The sequence below is a fragment of the Nannobrachium achirus genome, assembly GCF_963921795.1.
Source record: "Nannobrachium achirus genome assembly, chromosome: 18".
Classification (NCBI taxonomy): domain Eukaryota; kingdom Metazoa; phylum Chordata; class Actinopteri; order Myctophiformes; family Myctophidae; genus Nannobrachium; species Nannobrachium achirus.
The window spans coordinates 18745893-18761637 of record NC_137825.1 but is presented as its reverse complement, the minus strand read 5'-3'; the positions used below and the strand labels follow the sequence as shown (position 1 = coordinate 18761637).

Sequence of the window (15745 nt, the reverse complement as noted above, 5' to 3'; positions counted from 1 at the left end):
ACACAGATGCAGTCTGTCTTGAGTTCATAGATTAATCGCTAAAAGATAGGTGTGACTACCTGTCTGTCTGTCAGCCCTCGGGCGTATAGAGAAGCGCCAACCACATGGTGTAGAGGTGCAGTAGAAACAGAGGTATTGCTCCAACTGGGCCTCCATCTGACAGGTAGGGAGGGGTAGAAAGAGACATAGAGAGAGCACAGGCAAGACAAGAGCTTATTATAAACTCTTTCCTGCACGAAAGCCTTCCACCACCCGAAAACCTTCCAACCTTGGCAAAGAGAGCAGCTACCTCGCTGAAGAAGAAGTCGGACAGAGACGGACAAGAGACGCACACCTTACAGAGAGACGGTAGCGCCGTCAGCCTCTCGGGTCGGTCACCACACCGAGATCAGCTCAGAACTTTGGTAATTTTAACACATGGTGCGTGCTCTCGCCGCCATGACACATGGGAAAGGAGGCGGGCCTGCACGCGAGCCACACCCCCCCGACGGAGGATGGGGCTGGGTCATCGTCGCATGCTGCTTCCTGGTCACTGTCTGCACGCGAGCTGTTACCAGGTAATGCACGCACACGCGCACCTCACGCACACGCACGCACCCTCACACACACACACACACACCCTCACACACACACACACACACACACACACACACACACACACACACACACACACACACACACACACACACACACACACACACATACACACACAGACACACACAAACATTCATACATGCACAGAAAGACAGACAGACAGACTGACTGACAGACAGACAGACAGACTGTCTATGAATAGTTAAGTTGTGAGTTACAGTTAAACAGCTTGTTTTACAAATGACTTGAGAGACAGCTTGAGTTACTGTCAGTACCTCTCTGACATGAACACACACACAGACACAGTTGCACTAGCTAGAATAATTTCAGTTTGATCAAGAAATCAAGAAAAGAGGAAGCAATAACTCGTGATAATTGGATTCTCATCACCTAACGCTAATTAGCAATGCTATTGGGAAAGTCAGACCAGAGCGTGTTAATGAGCGTGTAACTCTGAGAGTGTGTTGAATATCTCTAAGAAAGAGTAGCGTTGTCTGATTTGCAATGATCTCTGTTTGTCTGTCTCTGTCTGTCTGTCCGTTACATCAATGGTTCTAAACGTGAGGTCTGGAGAATCCTTGAGGGGGTTCCAGGGGGTCCACAGCAAAATGAGGAACAGTTCTTAAGGGGGTCCCTGGCACAAAATACTTTTCAATGGTGGTCTGCGGCAAAGCGGCTAGACCATTACCAATTTGGGGGTCCTCTACATGAACATGCTTGAGAACCACTACAATTAGATGTCTCGAGTCCCATTCAACGCCCATTCATCCAGTTGAATTCGCACTTGGAGGGTTTGTTGTTGATGACCCTGGAAGTGCAGTCAGTGTTGAGTGTGGAGTCAATCGGATGAGCGGTCCTTGCAAGCTGCAAGCACTGCCTGTTCTGAACATGAATGCTCCCAAACAGTGATGCCCCAAATGGCCACGGCGTAGGTTAAGTTAGGCACTCACACAAAACATATATTCATGTAATGCATGCAGGCAAAAAACACGGCTGCAAGCATTTCTATATTTAAGCATACGCATACAAGGGCAGTAAGGCACCACGACACACACACACTCGGGTCAGGTGGAATTACAGTTGATGGTAAACAACATATGTCAATGTGGAGAATGACCTGACTAACTGTAGCCTAGAGTTTTACGATCTGTTTCTAGGGATGGGAAGATGTGCATTGAATATTGATTGAATTTTGATTCAATATCTATATTTTATTAGACAGAAAGGCAAAACGGCACAAGTACAGTCAAAACACTTTGTCTAAAAGGATTGCACAAAAAAGGTCCTTGCGGCCTTGTTTTAATTGGAGTCCTTGGTATTCAATCCATCAACATATAAAGTAGCACAAAAAGCAGCACATTCAGTATCATCACAAGTACGGTATAAAACACGATATAGTATATGTACAGAGTAGAGGAAAAAGGGGGTAAAATAAGCGACTCTAAGGGAGAGGTGATAACTACCTTCCCTCCCCTTTGGCCTCCTGAAAGGTGAATTTTCAGGGCTGTTTTAAAGGAAGCTAGTGAACTACATTTTTAAGGGATGGGGCCAGGGTATTCCACACTTGGGTGGCAGTGCTGTAGAAGAAGAATTTACCCATGTTTGTTTTATGGGTGGGTATCTCGAGATCGTTGTTTATGTTACCTCTAGTATTGTGGCTGTGGGTGTCGCAAATCTTTTTTTCCCCCTTTTTTAACGTTTTGTTCACTACTTGCACACCATCATCTTTATCCCCGGGGGTACATTTGATTGATGATTAGGGGGCCCGAAGCACCACACCGGCGGCCTGGGCCAGCACGTTTTTGAAGAGAATCAGAATAAACTGTATTGTCACATCACACGTTAACAGTTGTATAAGTGGGTGAAATTTGCTTTTGTGCAAGCCCCTATATGCTTTGCTGAAATGATGTGTTTAAACTGTTCCTCATTTGTCTGGGGACCCACTAGAACACCCTCAAGGACCCCAGGTTATCCCCAGCTACATTTATGTTAGTTAGCAAGTTATAGGAACCAAATGGACCCTTACAGGTCTGTAACTATATGTATATGAGAGTGTTATGGTGGCCTAGACAATACCACGCTGGGGGTCCTTGAAATAAAAAAATCACACCTGTGTGAACTGAGCCGTGGGGGGGGGGGGGGGGGGTGCCTGTGTGTGTGGGGTGTGTGTGTGTGTGTGTGTGTGTGTGTGTGTGTGTGTGTGTGTGTGTGTGTGTGTGTGTGTCTGGCCTGGCCTGGCCTGGCCTGAACAACAGCGCCCCTCCCTTAACATGTGTGGTCAGAAAAGGTACTTCGGGCTACATACAGACACACACGCACACACACACGCACGCATACACACACGGCCACGTATAGGAGACGGTGTAACCACCGCTCAAAAAAAGGTTTGAGAACCACGGCTATACTCAACCAGCTAGTTAGTTGTGTTCACCTATCGATCGCTGGCACCTCCCTTACAGCTGGCCCGAGATCGGGCAGACTTCACACATCAACACAGAAAAACAAGGAAGCATCGCTGACTAAATAACTGGTCAACCCTAACTGAACCCGGGTGTGTGTGTGTTTACGTGTGCTTGCGTGCATGTGTGTGCGCTATATGATTACGTGAACGGCCCCCTGTGTGTGTGTGGGCGTGCGCTTGTTTCCTTACCAGCTGTGGTATATTAGGATCGAATTTCCGTCACATTGACTGCATTTCTAAATGTGAGTGTGAGTGTATGTGTTTACATGCGCAGTCTGATGCTGAACTGCTGTTGATTCAGGTGCCACTGTGTCAGAACAATGAGGCCTCGAGTGACGCGAGCACGCACGCACGCACACACACACGCACACGCACGCACGCACGCACGCACGCACGCACGCACGCACGCACGCACGCACACACACACACACACACACACACACACACACAAGCACACACACACAATTAGAGTAATGTTCCTCCAGTGTGTTGGGTTAAAGGGAGCTGCTGGGTTTCTTCGGGCCGTTCTCTGGTTTCAAGAAGACCAAAGAGGTCTAATCTGTTTATCTCCTCACTTCTCAGCCAAACCACAAAAGGTGAAAAACGACACCTGTCACACACTGGTGTTCCCCAGTCAACAACTCTAAAATAGATAACAGAGCTTGTTTACATTGTGGTCCTCTTGACTTGTGGTCCATTGTGGACACATCCTCATTCAGTAAAACCAAAAATATGAATTATTCAGTTCAATAACTATAAAATGTGCCTCATTCAATATATCTAAAACGTTCAACATGTACGCAGAAATGTTCCCCATTCGGTATCAGTATTTTTATATTCTGTATTTCATTAAAAAAAAACATGAAAAAAAAAACAAGAAAGAAAAAGATTTCTACTCTTGTATAGGGATGGAACCCAGTTTGCTTGTTTGTTTATTTTTCCTGGTGGCAGGAACGGCATTTCCTATGGAACATTATTTAATACGTAACGTTTAGTTCATGGGTGGTTTTCTGCTGTGGTCCCGGGGACACAAAGTACTGCTGGTCTCCGTCGTAATCCGGTCCAATCAGAGAGTTTCTATATCTCCAGGCAATCTTATTTGCTGTGGTATGAAGGGGGGGGAGTAACGTCAACACAAGGGATGCCAGCAAGCTGAACAAGCTGTTCTAGGAAGGCCAGCTCCATAGCTGACAGTCTGGGGTGGTTGTGGAGGGAATGGGGGGACACTTGTCCTGGAGAATCCAACGCTATGATGAGCTGTAGTGAAGATGAGGAGCATGTTCAGTCACTTTTTTTTATTTATTTTTATTTAAGATTTGTTTTTGGGCTTTTATGCCTTTATTGATGGGACAGTAGACTGACAGGAAATGGGGGGAGAGATGGGGTGTGACATGCGGCAAGGGTCCTCCGGACCGGGAACCGAACCGGCGACGCTGCCAGGCATCCATGCATATGTGGCAATACCTAAGTGGTATGCACCCGGACCAGTAGGCCAGCGTGCACCCCCATCGTTTTTTGAGCGGTGGTAAACCGCTCCATAGAGTGGCTGTGTGTGTGTCTGTAGCCACTTTTTCTCAGCGTTTTGCCATAGCAATGTGTTTTCCTCAGCGTTTTGCCATAGCAATATGTGTGTGTGTGTAGCCATATTACTTCACCAATTACATCCTAGACCTACCGGTATCTGTAGCCACTTTTCCTCAGCGTTTTGCCCTAGCAATGTGTTTTCCTCAGCATTTTGCCATAGCAATATGTGTGTGTGTGTGTGTGTGTGTGTAGCCATATTACATCACCAATTAGCAATTGAAGACGTTATGCAAGAACGACCACTGCTCACTTCACATGGGGAGTGATTTTTTATTATTATTGAGAGTCGTCTGAGCTTTTTGCTGGCGTGTCTCACTCAGAGTTCTTTCTGCAACCAACAAATCCTCTGTGTTTCATGGGTGACCAGTGTTCATTCTCCCTGCTGTTGCTGCTATGACACCTGTATTTCCCCACGGAGAGAGCAATAAACATGTGTTTTATATTATCTTGTATCTTATCAGTAACTAATAATAACTCTTGAACTCAAAACAGTGTTGTGGACCGTATGAACTGTGACATAATGCTGTCACTTCATCCCTTGCCATCACACTGCTTATTGGTGAGACTGCTGTTGAGAACTTACATTGTTCGCAGCCAAATAATATTGACTAGTATAGTTTTAAGTAACTATCGTTAATTTAAAGCTATACTGTGTAAGTTGCTCAACTGGTGGTCTGTAGCAGTATAGCAAACCGCGGTCGCGTTTGCTTTTTTCGTCCGTTTTTCGCTCGCGGACCGGGCCGTCAGACCTCCGCCTCGCCTCGCCGAGACGCTTTCAATGAGGTCTCCCGTGTCCTTCTACGAGCAGCGGTTGGAGAGTTACATGCTAGACTCCTCCAGTGTAAACACTGCAGTGTACTTCCTGAAGGCGTGTTTCCTAAACCCACCAGAGAGCCCGGCAGTGTATGTTCTGCGCTGTGATTGGCCGGCAGTGTATAACCCTTGCTGTGATTGGCCGGTAGTGTGATGACGCAATTTTTGCGCGAAAACCGGTCCCGGGCAGGGATCATAGAAAACATATAAAGAGAAGGCTTTAGAAGCTGAAAATAACGGAGTGGGGGTTCTAAAACTTTAGCGATTTAACAGCTAGGACCATTTTAAGATTTGTTTTATAAAAAAAGTTACATGGTACAACTTTAAAGGCGGAGTTCACTTTAACCCATGAAGACCTGAGGTCGATTCTACATGTCTTCTAATCAGTGGTGCTCAAACCTTTTCATGTCAAGGACCCCCAACATTATAAATATCCACAACTTTCCTGGGTGCAAAGACACATACGGTACATGTGTACTTGTGTAAATGCTCATGCTCCATATGTCTGATGCAGTCCAGTCCAGTGAAGTCCAGTGATATCTTGTCCAAGTCGTTGCAGCTGCACCTTTGACCAACTTACACAATTTATGTTTGCATCAGCATTCATTCCAGTGGGAGTCTGTCTGTCTGTCTGTCAGTCAGTCAGTCAGTCAGTCAATTCAATTCAATTCAATTCAATTCAATTCAATTCAATTCAATGGGCTTTATTGGCATGAGAAAACATACGTTTACATCGCCAAAGCAGAAGTGTACACAGTACAATACAATCAATCAATCAATATAATACAATCAAAATACAATATGTACAATTTAAAGGGGTGGAACAGTTTTCATGTATGGAGATTAATCGATGCAGACAGTGCAAGGATGTGTATACACCATGATCGGTAGTCTTTAAGGTGGTTGTGTTCCATTTGATATCCTTCTCCTATCACAGCAGCTCACAAATCTTGCTGCTGTGTTTGCACATTGTCGTACTTCACCCAGTAGATATTGGAGTTTTTCATCATTGGTCATGTTTTCAAACTCTCCTTGTGTGGCTATGATCTGTGGGAAGTATGTGTCTGATGCTTAGGAAGTGTAGTTCAGTTTCCACTTCATTTTGTCACTTGTCTGTCTGTCTGTCTGTCAGCCACTCTGACAAGTGACAGCACAACTGAAATCCACATTCAAAGAAATAAGAAAGCCAGCCAGACACATGGCTGCATAATCAACAGCAGCACAATTCCAACACTAACTTGGTTGTGTAACTCAATGCTGCCACATGGCCCCCGCTGGCCCCATGTGCACTCTGCAGGACTGATGTCAACAGGCGCTAATGAGTGACTGAACACCTGTGTGATTAATCACTCACTGAGGGAGGCCATACCTGGAGTGAACAGGAAAAAAACAACACTGTGTGTGTGTGTGTGTGTGTGTGTGTGTGTGTGTGTGTGTGCGCGCGCGTGCGTGCGTGTGTGTGTCATAATGCTATAACATCTTTTTCATCTTACCCTATAACGGTAAGACACACAACTACTGAATATACAGTACTAGCCCTTACCCGTTCAAAGATATGAGCTCCGAAATGATGTGCAGTGTGTGGGTTATGGGGTGTGCACACAGTATATGAGGGATGGAAAGTAACTTTAACTGGTGCTTGCATGATAATATGTAGGAGCATCAATGTAAGAAATACCCGTTTCGTTTAATGGCTATAGAGATACTGTGTACGGATCTGCATGATTTTTGGACAACATCTGTAACAGGGCCACACCCCCCCCCCCCCCCACACACACACACACACGCACGCACGCACGCACGCACGCGCACACACACACACACACACACACACACACACACACACACACACACACACAGAGCTGGTTAAACACAAACCTCATGCTAGATGCAGAATAGATATGCCTCATGCTAGATGCAGAATAGATATAGATACATCATAAAAATGCTAATATACAGCATATGATTTGTGAAAGTGACAAACTGGCTTCACAGTTATGTCAGGTGTGTTCATATGCTAATGGTGATGCGATTTCAGATCAATTGCTCCAGCCACTGAGGAGAAACGCTGTTACAGACAGACAGACAGACAGACAGACAGACAGACAGACAGACAGACAGACAGACACTCACTCAGACATTCGGAAAATTATATGTTTGATGTGTGTTTGTGTGCATCTGACTTTCACACATTGCATCATGGGAAGAAAACTTTGAGCTACAGGAATGTTTGAACTGACTAGTTTGTCTGTTGAACGATTATTTACAAAGTTATGTTCTAGAATCTACGTACAAACTGGTGCAAGGTGCCAAAGGTGCCAGGTCCAATCCTCTCCTCTCCTTTTCACCCCTCTTTATCTCCCTCCCAAGAGATGAGAGGACTCATCTCTTGTCTCCTCTTCTCCTTTATGTTGCTGCTTTAACGATCTACCCATCTCCTCTGTGTAGATTTCACTCCATCTACAGTAATATTATGACAGCCACGTTATATGTTAAACAACTCATCATTGCTCTCAATGTGACACTCCCCCTCTCTCACTCTCTCTCTCTCCCCCTCTGTCTGTCTCTAGGTGTATCTCTATCTTCTTCGTGGAGTTCCAAGGTCATTTTGAAGGAGATTATTCTGCTACTGCTTGGATCCACAGCCTAGTGGACTGCACCACTATGCTCTGTGGTAAGGTTATTATCGTAATAGTGGACTGTTAGACGGGGGGCTGAGGGTTTGTTCGTACTAATCAGTCTAAAGGTGCCACATTTTGCACAGATGTATCCCAGGGCATGCTCTAATGATTTAGCTAGGGCGCCCGAGTCGGTGACCTTCAGGGTCGCCACAGCGGCCAAATCAAGTTGGGCTCCCATCGACTTTCTATACAGGTGGAAAATACCCAGAAAAGAATCTGCTTTAAGTAGGATGTGAGGGGTCTAACTAGGGTTTTGTCACGATTCTGAATCCATTGCAAGCTTTTGTTTTGCACAAAAAACATTCCTTGGGCTAAAGATGGCCCCAGAAAACGCCCACAAAACTGTGAAAAGTGATGACTCATCACTAAACCATTGTTTTGTGGGGCCATTTCTATTTTTTTTTGTGCAAAACAAATGCTTGCAATGGATTCAGAATCATGACAAACCCCTAGTTAGAATGAACATAACACTTTACTTATGATGCGTTGTGAGCTTGCAGATGGCTATCTTTGGCAAAGAGATTTGTAGAGGGGAAAATAGAACGGGACCAAACATAGACCCCTGGGTGACCCTGGTCATTACAGTGTGTGTGGTTTAACACTATTTGCGTGTGTGTGTGTGTGTGTGTGTGTGTGTGTGTGTGTGTGTGTGTGTGTGTGTGTGTGTGTGTGTGTGTGTGTGTGTGTGTGTGTGTGTGTGTGTGTGTGTGTGTGTGTGTGTGTGTGTGTGTAGCTCCACTAGGCAGTCTCATCGCTAACCGCTGGTCTTGTCGCGTGTCTGTGATTCTGGGAGGAGTTCTGTCCTCCTCTGGTCTCCTCATCGCATCCTTCGCTCCCAACCTCGAGTTCCTCTACCTCACACTGGGAGTCCTCACAGGTACGCACACAAACTCACACACACACAAACACGCGCACGCACACACATGCACGCACAGTCGCACACACATGCACGCACACTGGTAATTCTGGGAAATTAAAATGCACCATGAGACTATCTATTCTGTTATGCCCCCTTTGTTTGTCTCAATGCATTTTGATTGATTGCTTAACCACCCTAACCCTGGCATCCCTATTCTAGGCATGTTGTGAGCTTACAAATTGGCTATTTTGGATGAACCCATTAAAACCGGCAAAGCATCTGTCATTTTAGAAGTTATATATTATTTTATTCTTTGTGCCACGCTATGACCTTGTAGATCTGTTATTTTTGAAGAGAAAAAAAATAAAAATAAAAAAATATATATATATATATATATATATATATTAAGCAAACACTTAATTAAAATATTTTCTTCTCGGGGGTCCCTGGAACAAAACATTTTGAGATGCAGGTCCGAGGCCAAATACATATAATTTTGGGAGGTCCTTGACGTGAAAAGGTTTGAGCACCACTGATATACCGTAGCAACATAGTCCGTTTTTCAGAAAGTAGTTAGGATTTAGAACACATTTGTAGAATTTGCCCCATATCTTAACGGATCAATATGTGTCTCTATCAGGTCTGGGCTTTGCCCTGTGTTATTCTCCTGCCATCTCCATGGTGGGCTGCTACTTCAACCAGAGGAAGGCCCTGGCCTACGGCATCGCCATGTCCGGCTCTGGCATCGGCACCTTCATCCTGGCGCCGGTGGTGCAGCTCCTGATCGACTACTACACCTGGCGCGGGGCACTGCTCATCCTGTCGGGCCTGGTGGCCAACCTGTGTGTGTGTGGAGCCCTGCTCCGACCAATCACTGTGAAGCAAGAGCAACTGGTGGCAGTGGAGGATGGGCTACTTGGTGAGGAGGGGCCGGGCAGTGGAATATAGTAGAATACTTCCCAAACCTTTCAGGTCGAGACTAGTGAAAATAGCAGATCTACAAGCTAACAATGCCTTGCAAGCTTGTTAGAGTACAGTAGAGTGCAATAGTGTATATATTAAAGCCGTGTTTCCCCAACGCTGGATCCAGGCCCATTCTTGAGTCGCAGGTCCGTTTTGATGGGAAAATATTCCTACACCTACATTTGTTTTACTATTTTCACTATTAAATAGGGCTTATGTGGTTGATTAATAAGGTATTGCTGTATTTTTGGGTCAAGGGGAGACACTAAATTAATGTTGGTCTAACGTTTTGGGACCCCTGTATTAGATTGCAGTAGTGCCAAAAATAGAATAATAGAATATATTACAGTAGAGTTCTATATAACATGTTGTTAGCTGTCAACATCCACAATACAGGAGACAATTCACCATTTGTCAGCTGATTGGTCCCTGATTGACCAACCAGCAGGCTCTCTCTGCCTTGTCCCGCCCTGGTTCCGCCTTTTTTTATGTTGAATTAGCTAAAACATAATTTTTGGAGAAATAAAAACATTTAAAAACATGCCCAGTCACTATACTGCACCTGAAAAGTTCCTTTTTAATGAAACCAAGTTTAAAATGAGAATTGAATAGACAAAAATAACAATAAGAAGCAACTGAATGTCAATATTAGCGGATGGGGATAAAGGACTTTTGTCCCACCAAGACACAGCAACCAACGGGTACGAAGAGGGGCGGGACAACGGGCGGGACTTGACAAAGGGTGAATTACAATTTGGCCTCATCAAGTCTGACGCTTCGACTCCTGTCTCCCCAGAAACAGGAAGTGCGAGCGAAGACTCGTCGTCGCCGCCGACCACGCCTTCCTCGCCACAGCCTCTGTTACCGGGCGGCGGCAACCGGCCAATGATGGTGGCGCGACGGCGGCGCTTCAGCCTCACTTCCTGCCTGCTGTCCAGCCGGGAGTACCGCTTCCTGCTGCTGCCGGACTTCCTGGGCCTGGCGCTGTCCTTCCTGTTCCTGGCCAGCGGCTGCAGCCTGCCCTTCGTCTACCTGGTGCCCTACGCTCTCAGCGTCCACCTCACGCACACGCAGGCCGCCTTCCTCATGTCCATCCTGGGGGTCAGCAGCATCGTGGGCAACGTCACCTTCGGGTGGCTGACAGACAGAAGGTACTGCTAGTGTGGACCACTGGTTCCCCAAAACCTTTCAGGTTTGCCCTGGACCTAAAGTAGTGAACTTAGCAGATCTACAAGCTGTCTGTCTGCAAAAGCATTAGTATCAAAATGTACTTAAAAGTACCAAAGGTTAAAAAAAAAAGCTCATTATGCAGAATTTTTCAAGTTTTCAAATGTATAAAAAGCAGCTGAAAGTGGGTAGTGTATGTTTTGTACTTAATATCTACAAAGTAACTTTGTAAATTGTCGTAGTAACTTTGTACGTTTTAAATTTACTGTAGTGGAGTAAAAGTATAATACTTGCCTCTGAGATGTAGTGGAGTAGAAGTACAGTAGAGTAACAAAACAGTACTTGAGTAAATGTACTTAGTTATTTTCCACCACTTGTAGACAAAGGGGATGGCTTTGTGTGTGTTTGTGTGTGCGTGTGTCTGCGTGCGTGCATGCGTGCGTGCGTGCGTGCCTGCCTGCGTGTGTGCGTGTGTGTGTGTGTTTAAGGCCAGTCCAAAGCATCAATGATGCGCAACTTACAACTTGCAACCACTTGCAACATAATCCCCAAACTGCACCGACCTGCAACGGGGCAATGCAGAGTCAGACCGCTGCAATTTCTCTCTGCAACGTATTGCAACGGCGTTGCATCGCAAATCATTGGCGTAGGCTGGGCTTAGAAGAACCGTTAAGCTCTTTGAAGTTTGAAATGTAGGATTAACTGGTTAAAATAGCTGGATAATATTTCGTTTTATTTCTCTTACTGTATTCTCTCTGTCTCTGTTCCCCTCGATAGTCTGTATTTATTTATCTGTGTATCTGCTCTCTCCAACGTTCTTCACATCTCTCTGTCTGTCTGTCTCTCTCTGCCCCCCCCCCTTCTCTTCTCTCTCTCTCTCTCTGTCTCTTTCCATCTCTCTCTCTCTCTCTCTCTCTCTCTCTCTCTCTCTCTCTCTCTCTCTCTCTCTCTCTCTCTCTCCCTCTCTCTCAGGTGTCTGAAGCCGTACCGTCTGTCCTGGTACTCCTTCTCGGTTGCCATGGAGGGCGTGTGTTGTCTCTTCACGCCCCTGCTGCCCTCCTTCCCCCTCCTGGTCCCGTTCTCCGCCCTCTACGGTTACTTTGACGGAGCCTACGTGGCCCTCATCCCCGTGGTGACCTCTGACCTCGTGGGGACCGCCTACCTGTCCTCTGCGCTCGGCGTGGTCTACTTCCTGCACGCCGTGCCCTACCTACTGAGCCCCCCGATAGGAGGTGAGAGGGGCTGTCACGATTAGGACATTTTACTTGATTAAAAATCACATTTCTATTTGGCTTTGGAGTTGCACAGGGCAGATATGACAAATAACCTCAATATACAAAGGAATGACTGGCATATTTAAAAACGTTATTCTTTATACATTTATAGTGGAAATAGCCGATCTACAAGCTCACAACGCATCGCGATGCGTTGTGAGCTTGTAGATCGGCTATTTCCACTACTTTTTTGTTTGAAACTATATGAACATTTCTCAACATGGAAATGATGACGACGATTATGCAAAATAATTGCGATTACCTCAGATAATTGCGATTAGACGATTATGTAATAATTGTGACGGGCCTAGGTGTGAGCAAGTGAGAGAGAGAGAGAGAGAGAGAGAGAGAGACAGAGAGAGAGGGGGGAGAGAGAGGGAGCTGGACAAAGTTATAAAAAACAAATATGTACCCAAAGTTGATCCTGAGCAGTCATTTTTTGACAGGCAACCTGTCGAGTGTGCCTCGTCACAGAATCACCACCTGGGGAGTCAGAGGTTGTGGTCAATCAGTGACAGCTTGAAACAAACTGAGTGCGTTTAGTTCACATCTAGTAATCTTTGAACATGTCCTGTTAGACATTGTGACGTGCACAGAAGTGTTAGGGTTTTGAACATGTCTGTTAGACATTGTGATGTGTACATCACCTGAGGTGCCCCAGGGAATTCAAGTTGGAAACAATAGGAAAATGAAAACAATTAAATTCTAATTCAATTCATAAGATCATTGTGCCAGTTTAACAGCTCAACCTGGTGTCCCTATTTTGGGCCCGCCATTGTTGTCAGTATTTTGAAAATAGCAGAAATAATAGATCTACATCTCACAAAGTGTTGCAATGTGACATGTTGTGACAGCTTGTAGCACAGCTGTTTTGGAGGTTATGGCTGTTCCCAAAACATCCCATGTTTATGCAAACTCAACAGTGTCATGCATGAACGAGGTGCAAATGCTACGTGAACTCGGCTTGTGTTGAACCCCACCACAGTATATAACGTGATTAGCAGACACAGCAGTGATTTCAAGTATGGCGCCCTGGGCTGCCGGCATGGTGGTCTGGGCACCCTAGGCTACAATGCCAGCCTGACAGCGTGTCGCAGGTTCGATTCCCATTCCCGATGACATTTACTGCGTGTCACTCCCCATCTCTCTCCCCGTTTCCTGTTAGTCTACTGTCCTATCAATTAAGGCGTGAAAGCCCCCAAAGATTATGTAATGTCAAGTATACTGTGAGTCATAGTCAATGGACTATACCTCTCAGAGCACACGAGCAGAGTGGAGCCATGACAAAAGCCGCTCCGCGCTCCAGAGGGCTCTCGTCCCACTCGCTCTTCGCTCTGGTTGGCCACCGGGCCGCTCCGCTCCCCGCCGCTCCGTCGCTCAACTTGATTTTCGCATCTCTCGCTCCGCGCTCGCTCCACGCTCCGCTCAGGGCCGTCAATCAGAATCAAAAAAGTAGTTTGCTACCATGTCGGAAACACTTTCTCCTTTGCCAGTGTGTTCCCAACACAAATGGCTGCGCTAACGTGAGCCTCGGCTTTGATGGAGACTTGGAGAGCTTTCCACTCGCCACTGTTTTGTTGGAAACATGCGGCGCACGGCCCCAACAGGATCGGCTCGGAGCGGAGGAGGGTCGGCGCTCAGACCCATTATAAAAGTCGCTCGCTCAGGCTCGACTAAAAAACGGCTCGCTCCGCTCCCCGCACCGCTCGCGCTCCACTCCGCTCGTATGCTCTGATACCTCTACATGACAGAACACAAGTATGGTCCTTTAAAGTGCTTTAACTTCTCCTCCTCTCCTCTCTCTCTCTCTCTTTCTCTCCCCTTCCATCTCTCTCTCTCTCTCTTTTTCTTCCTCCAGGTTGGTTGGTTGACGTCACAGGAAGTTACACGTCCACCTTCTTCCTGAGTGGCTTTGCGCTGCTGACCAGCTCAGTGGTCATCGCCACGGTGGCCGGGATACGTCACTGTCGCCGTGCGACGGCACAGAGCCCGGTGGCCGCGGACACCAAGGACCTCAAGGCCCTGAGCCCCGGTCTGCCAACCAATCAGATTGCTACGTCACCGCCAACAAGGATGCCATAGCAGCCGTCAGTCCTGTAATTAACTCGTAGCGTTGGACTAAAATTGTTCTCATTACGCAGGCCTTGAATTTCATCATATTAGGGGCAAGGCCACTTGGCTTTTGGGGTTGTCCATTTTTTGAGGGCACAACGGCCAAATGCCAGGGCAGGAAGGCCATCAAATAAAACAAGATTTGGTCCATTGAAAGAATTAATTGAATTAAAGGGTTACATTTAATATGTAGAATATCTGCTGTGAAATAAATACATGGGTATTTACAATCTGATGCTCTGCCCTGCACAAATCAAAGATACTGGATTGGTTTCAAAATGGAGACTCAACAAGACACTGGTGTCTACATGACAAGAAAGACACTGGTGTCTACATATTGAAAAGACAGAGACCGAGGAGAAAGTAGTACAGTCAGCTGGGCTGGGGCATTAAGGCCACTGTGGCCTCAGGGCATGCCATATTTTGGAGGGGCACAAGGCCAAACTGAGGGGCAACGACGGCCATGGCCTTCATGGCCTCCCTGAAATTCCTGCCCGGCTCATTAGTCTTCTTCTTCTTTTTTTTTTTTACAATGCCAAAACCAATTGGAGGACGTTGATTTGATTCGTGATTGGCTGAGGCGGCCTTCAAATCAGCCGATTGCTTCTTTCCATTGGATATAATGAATCTGTGTTTGTTATTTTTCGTCTTTCATGACAATACCAAAGCGTATCGGTGGACATTGTGGCGACTCGTGATTGGTCCAGCTGGCCGTCAAGCAAGTAAACGCCAGTACGTACTTGGAGGCTGTGCTTCCATTATTTAGTAATGAAGACTGTTAGATAAATGAATCAATAGCCGTTTATGGACAAAAGGCTCCTGGAAAAGCTAGAGGAACTGGGAAGTCAAGGAACTGCAGGGTCCAGGAACTAAAATAGTTCCTCGAGTGCGTTTTTGTTTTCACCACACACACACACACACACACACACTCCCCCAGCCACAGCACCTCCAGGAATCCCCTTTATGCTGACACCATGCAAGTTGAAGCCATCATTTTGTTCGTTGTTATTTACTGTTGGTGAGCGTTACGTGCCGTGAGCGCGTAGATATGCAATTTTCACTATTAACCTTATAAGTGGTTAATTCATGATACTTTTTTTTTTATGTTTTTGTCCCAAGAGTCCCTTCTTGAAATGTAGTGGTGTCAGAAGTACAATATTTCTATTCAAAATGTAGTTAAGTCATCAGCGGTCTGGAGTTATTGAATGAACTCCTGAGTTCCGTGAAAAGTAGCTTC

At 46.1% G+C, this 15745-nt stretch overlaps 1 protein-coding gene across 1 annotated transcript; it reads left to right on the top strand.

Annotated features, from left to right (window-relative positions):
* Positions 1-438: 438 nt before the first annotated feature.
* LOC308302932 (monocarboxylate transporter 12-B-like) lies at positions 439-14478 on the top strand (the record flags this gene model as incomplete). Its single annotated transcript, XM_080747251.1, has 7 exons — positions 439-557; positions 8023-8126; positions 8867-9010; positions 9633-9911; positions 10752-11106; positions 12095-12354; positions 14255-14478. 7 exons carry the CDS (start codon positions 439-441, stop codon positions 14476-14478), a joined length of 1485 nt encoding a protein of 494 aa, XP_080603377.1.
* Positions 14479-15745: the final 1267 nt, after the last annotated feature.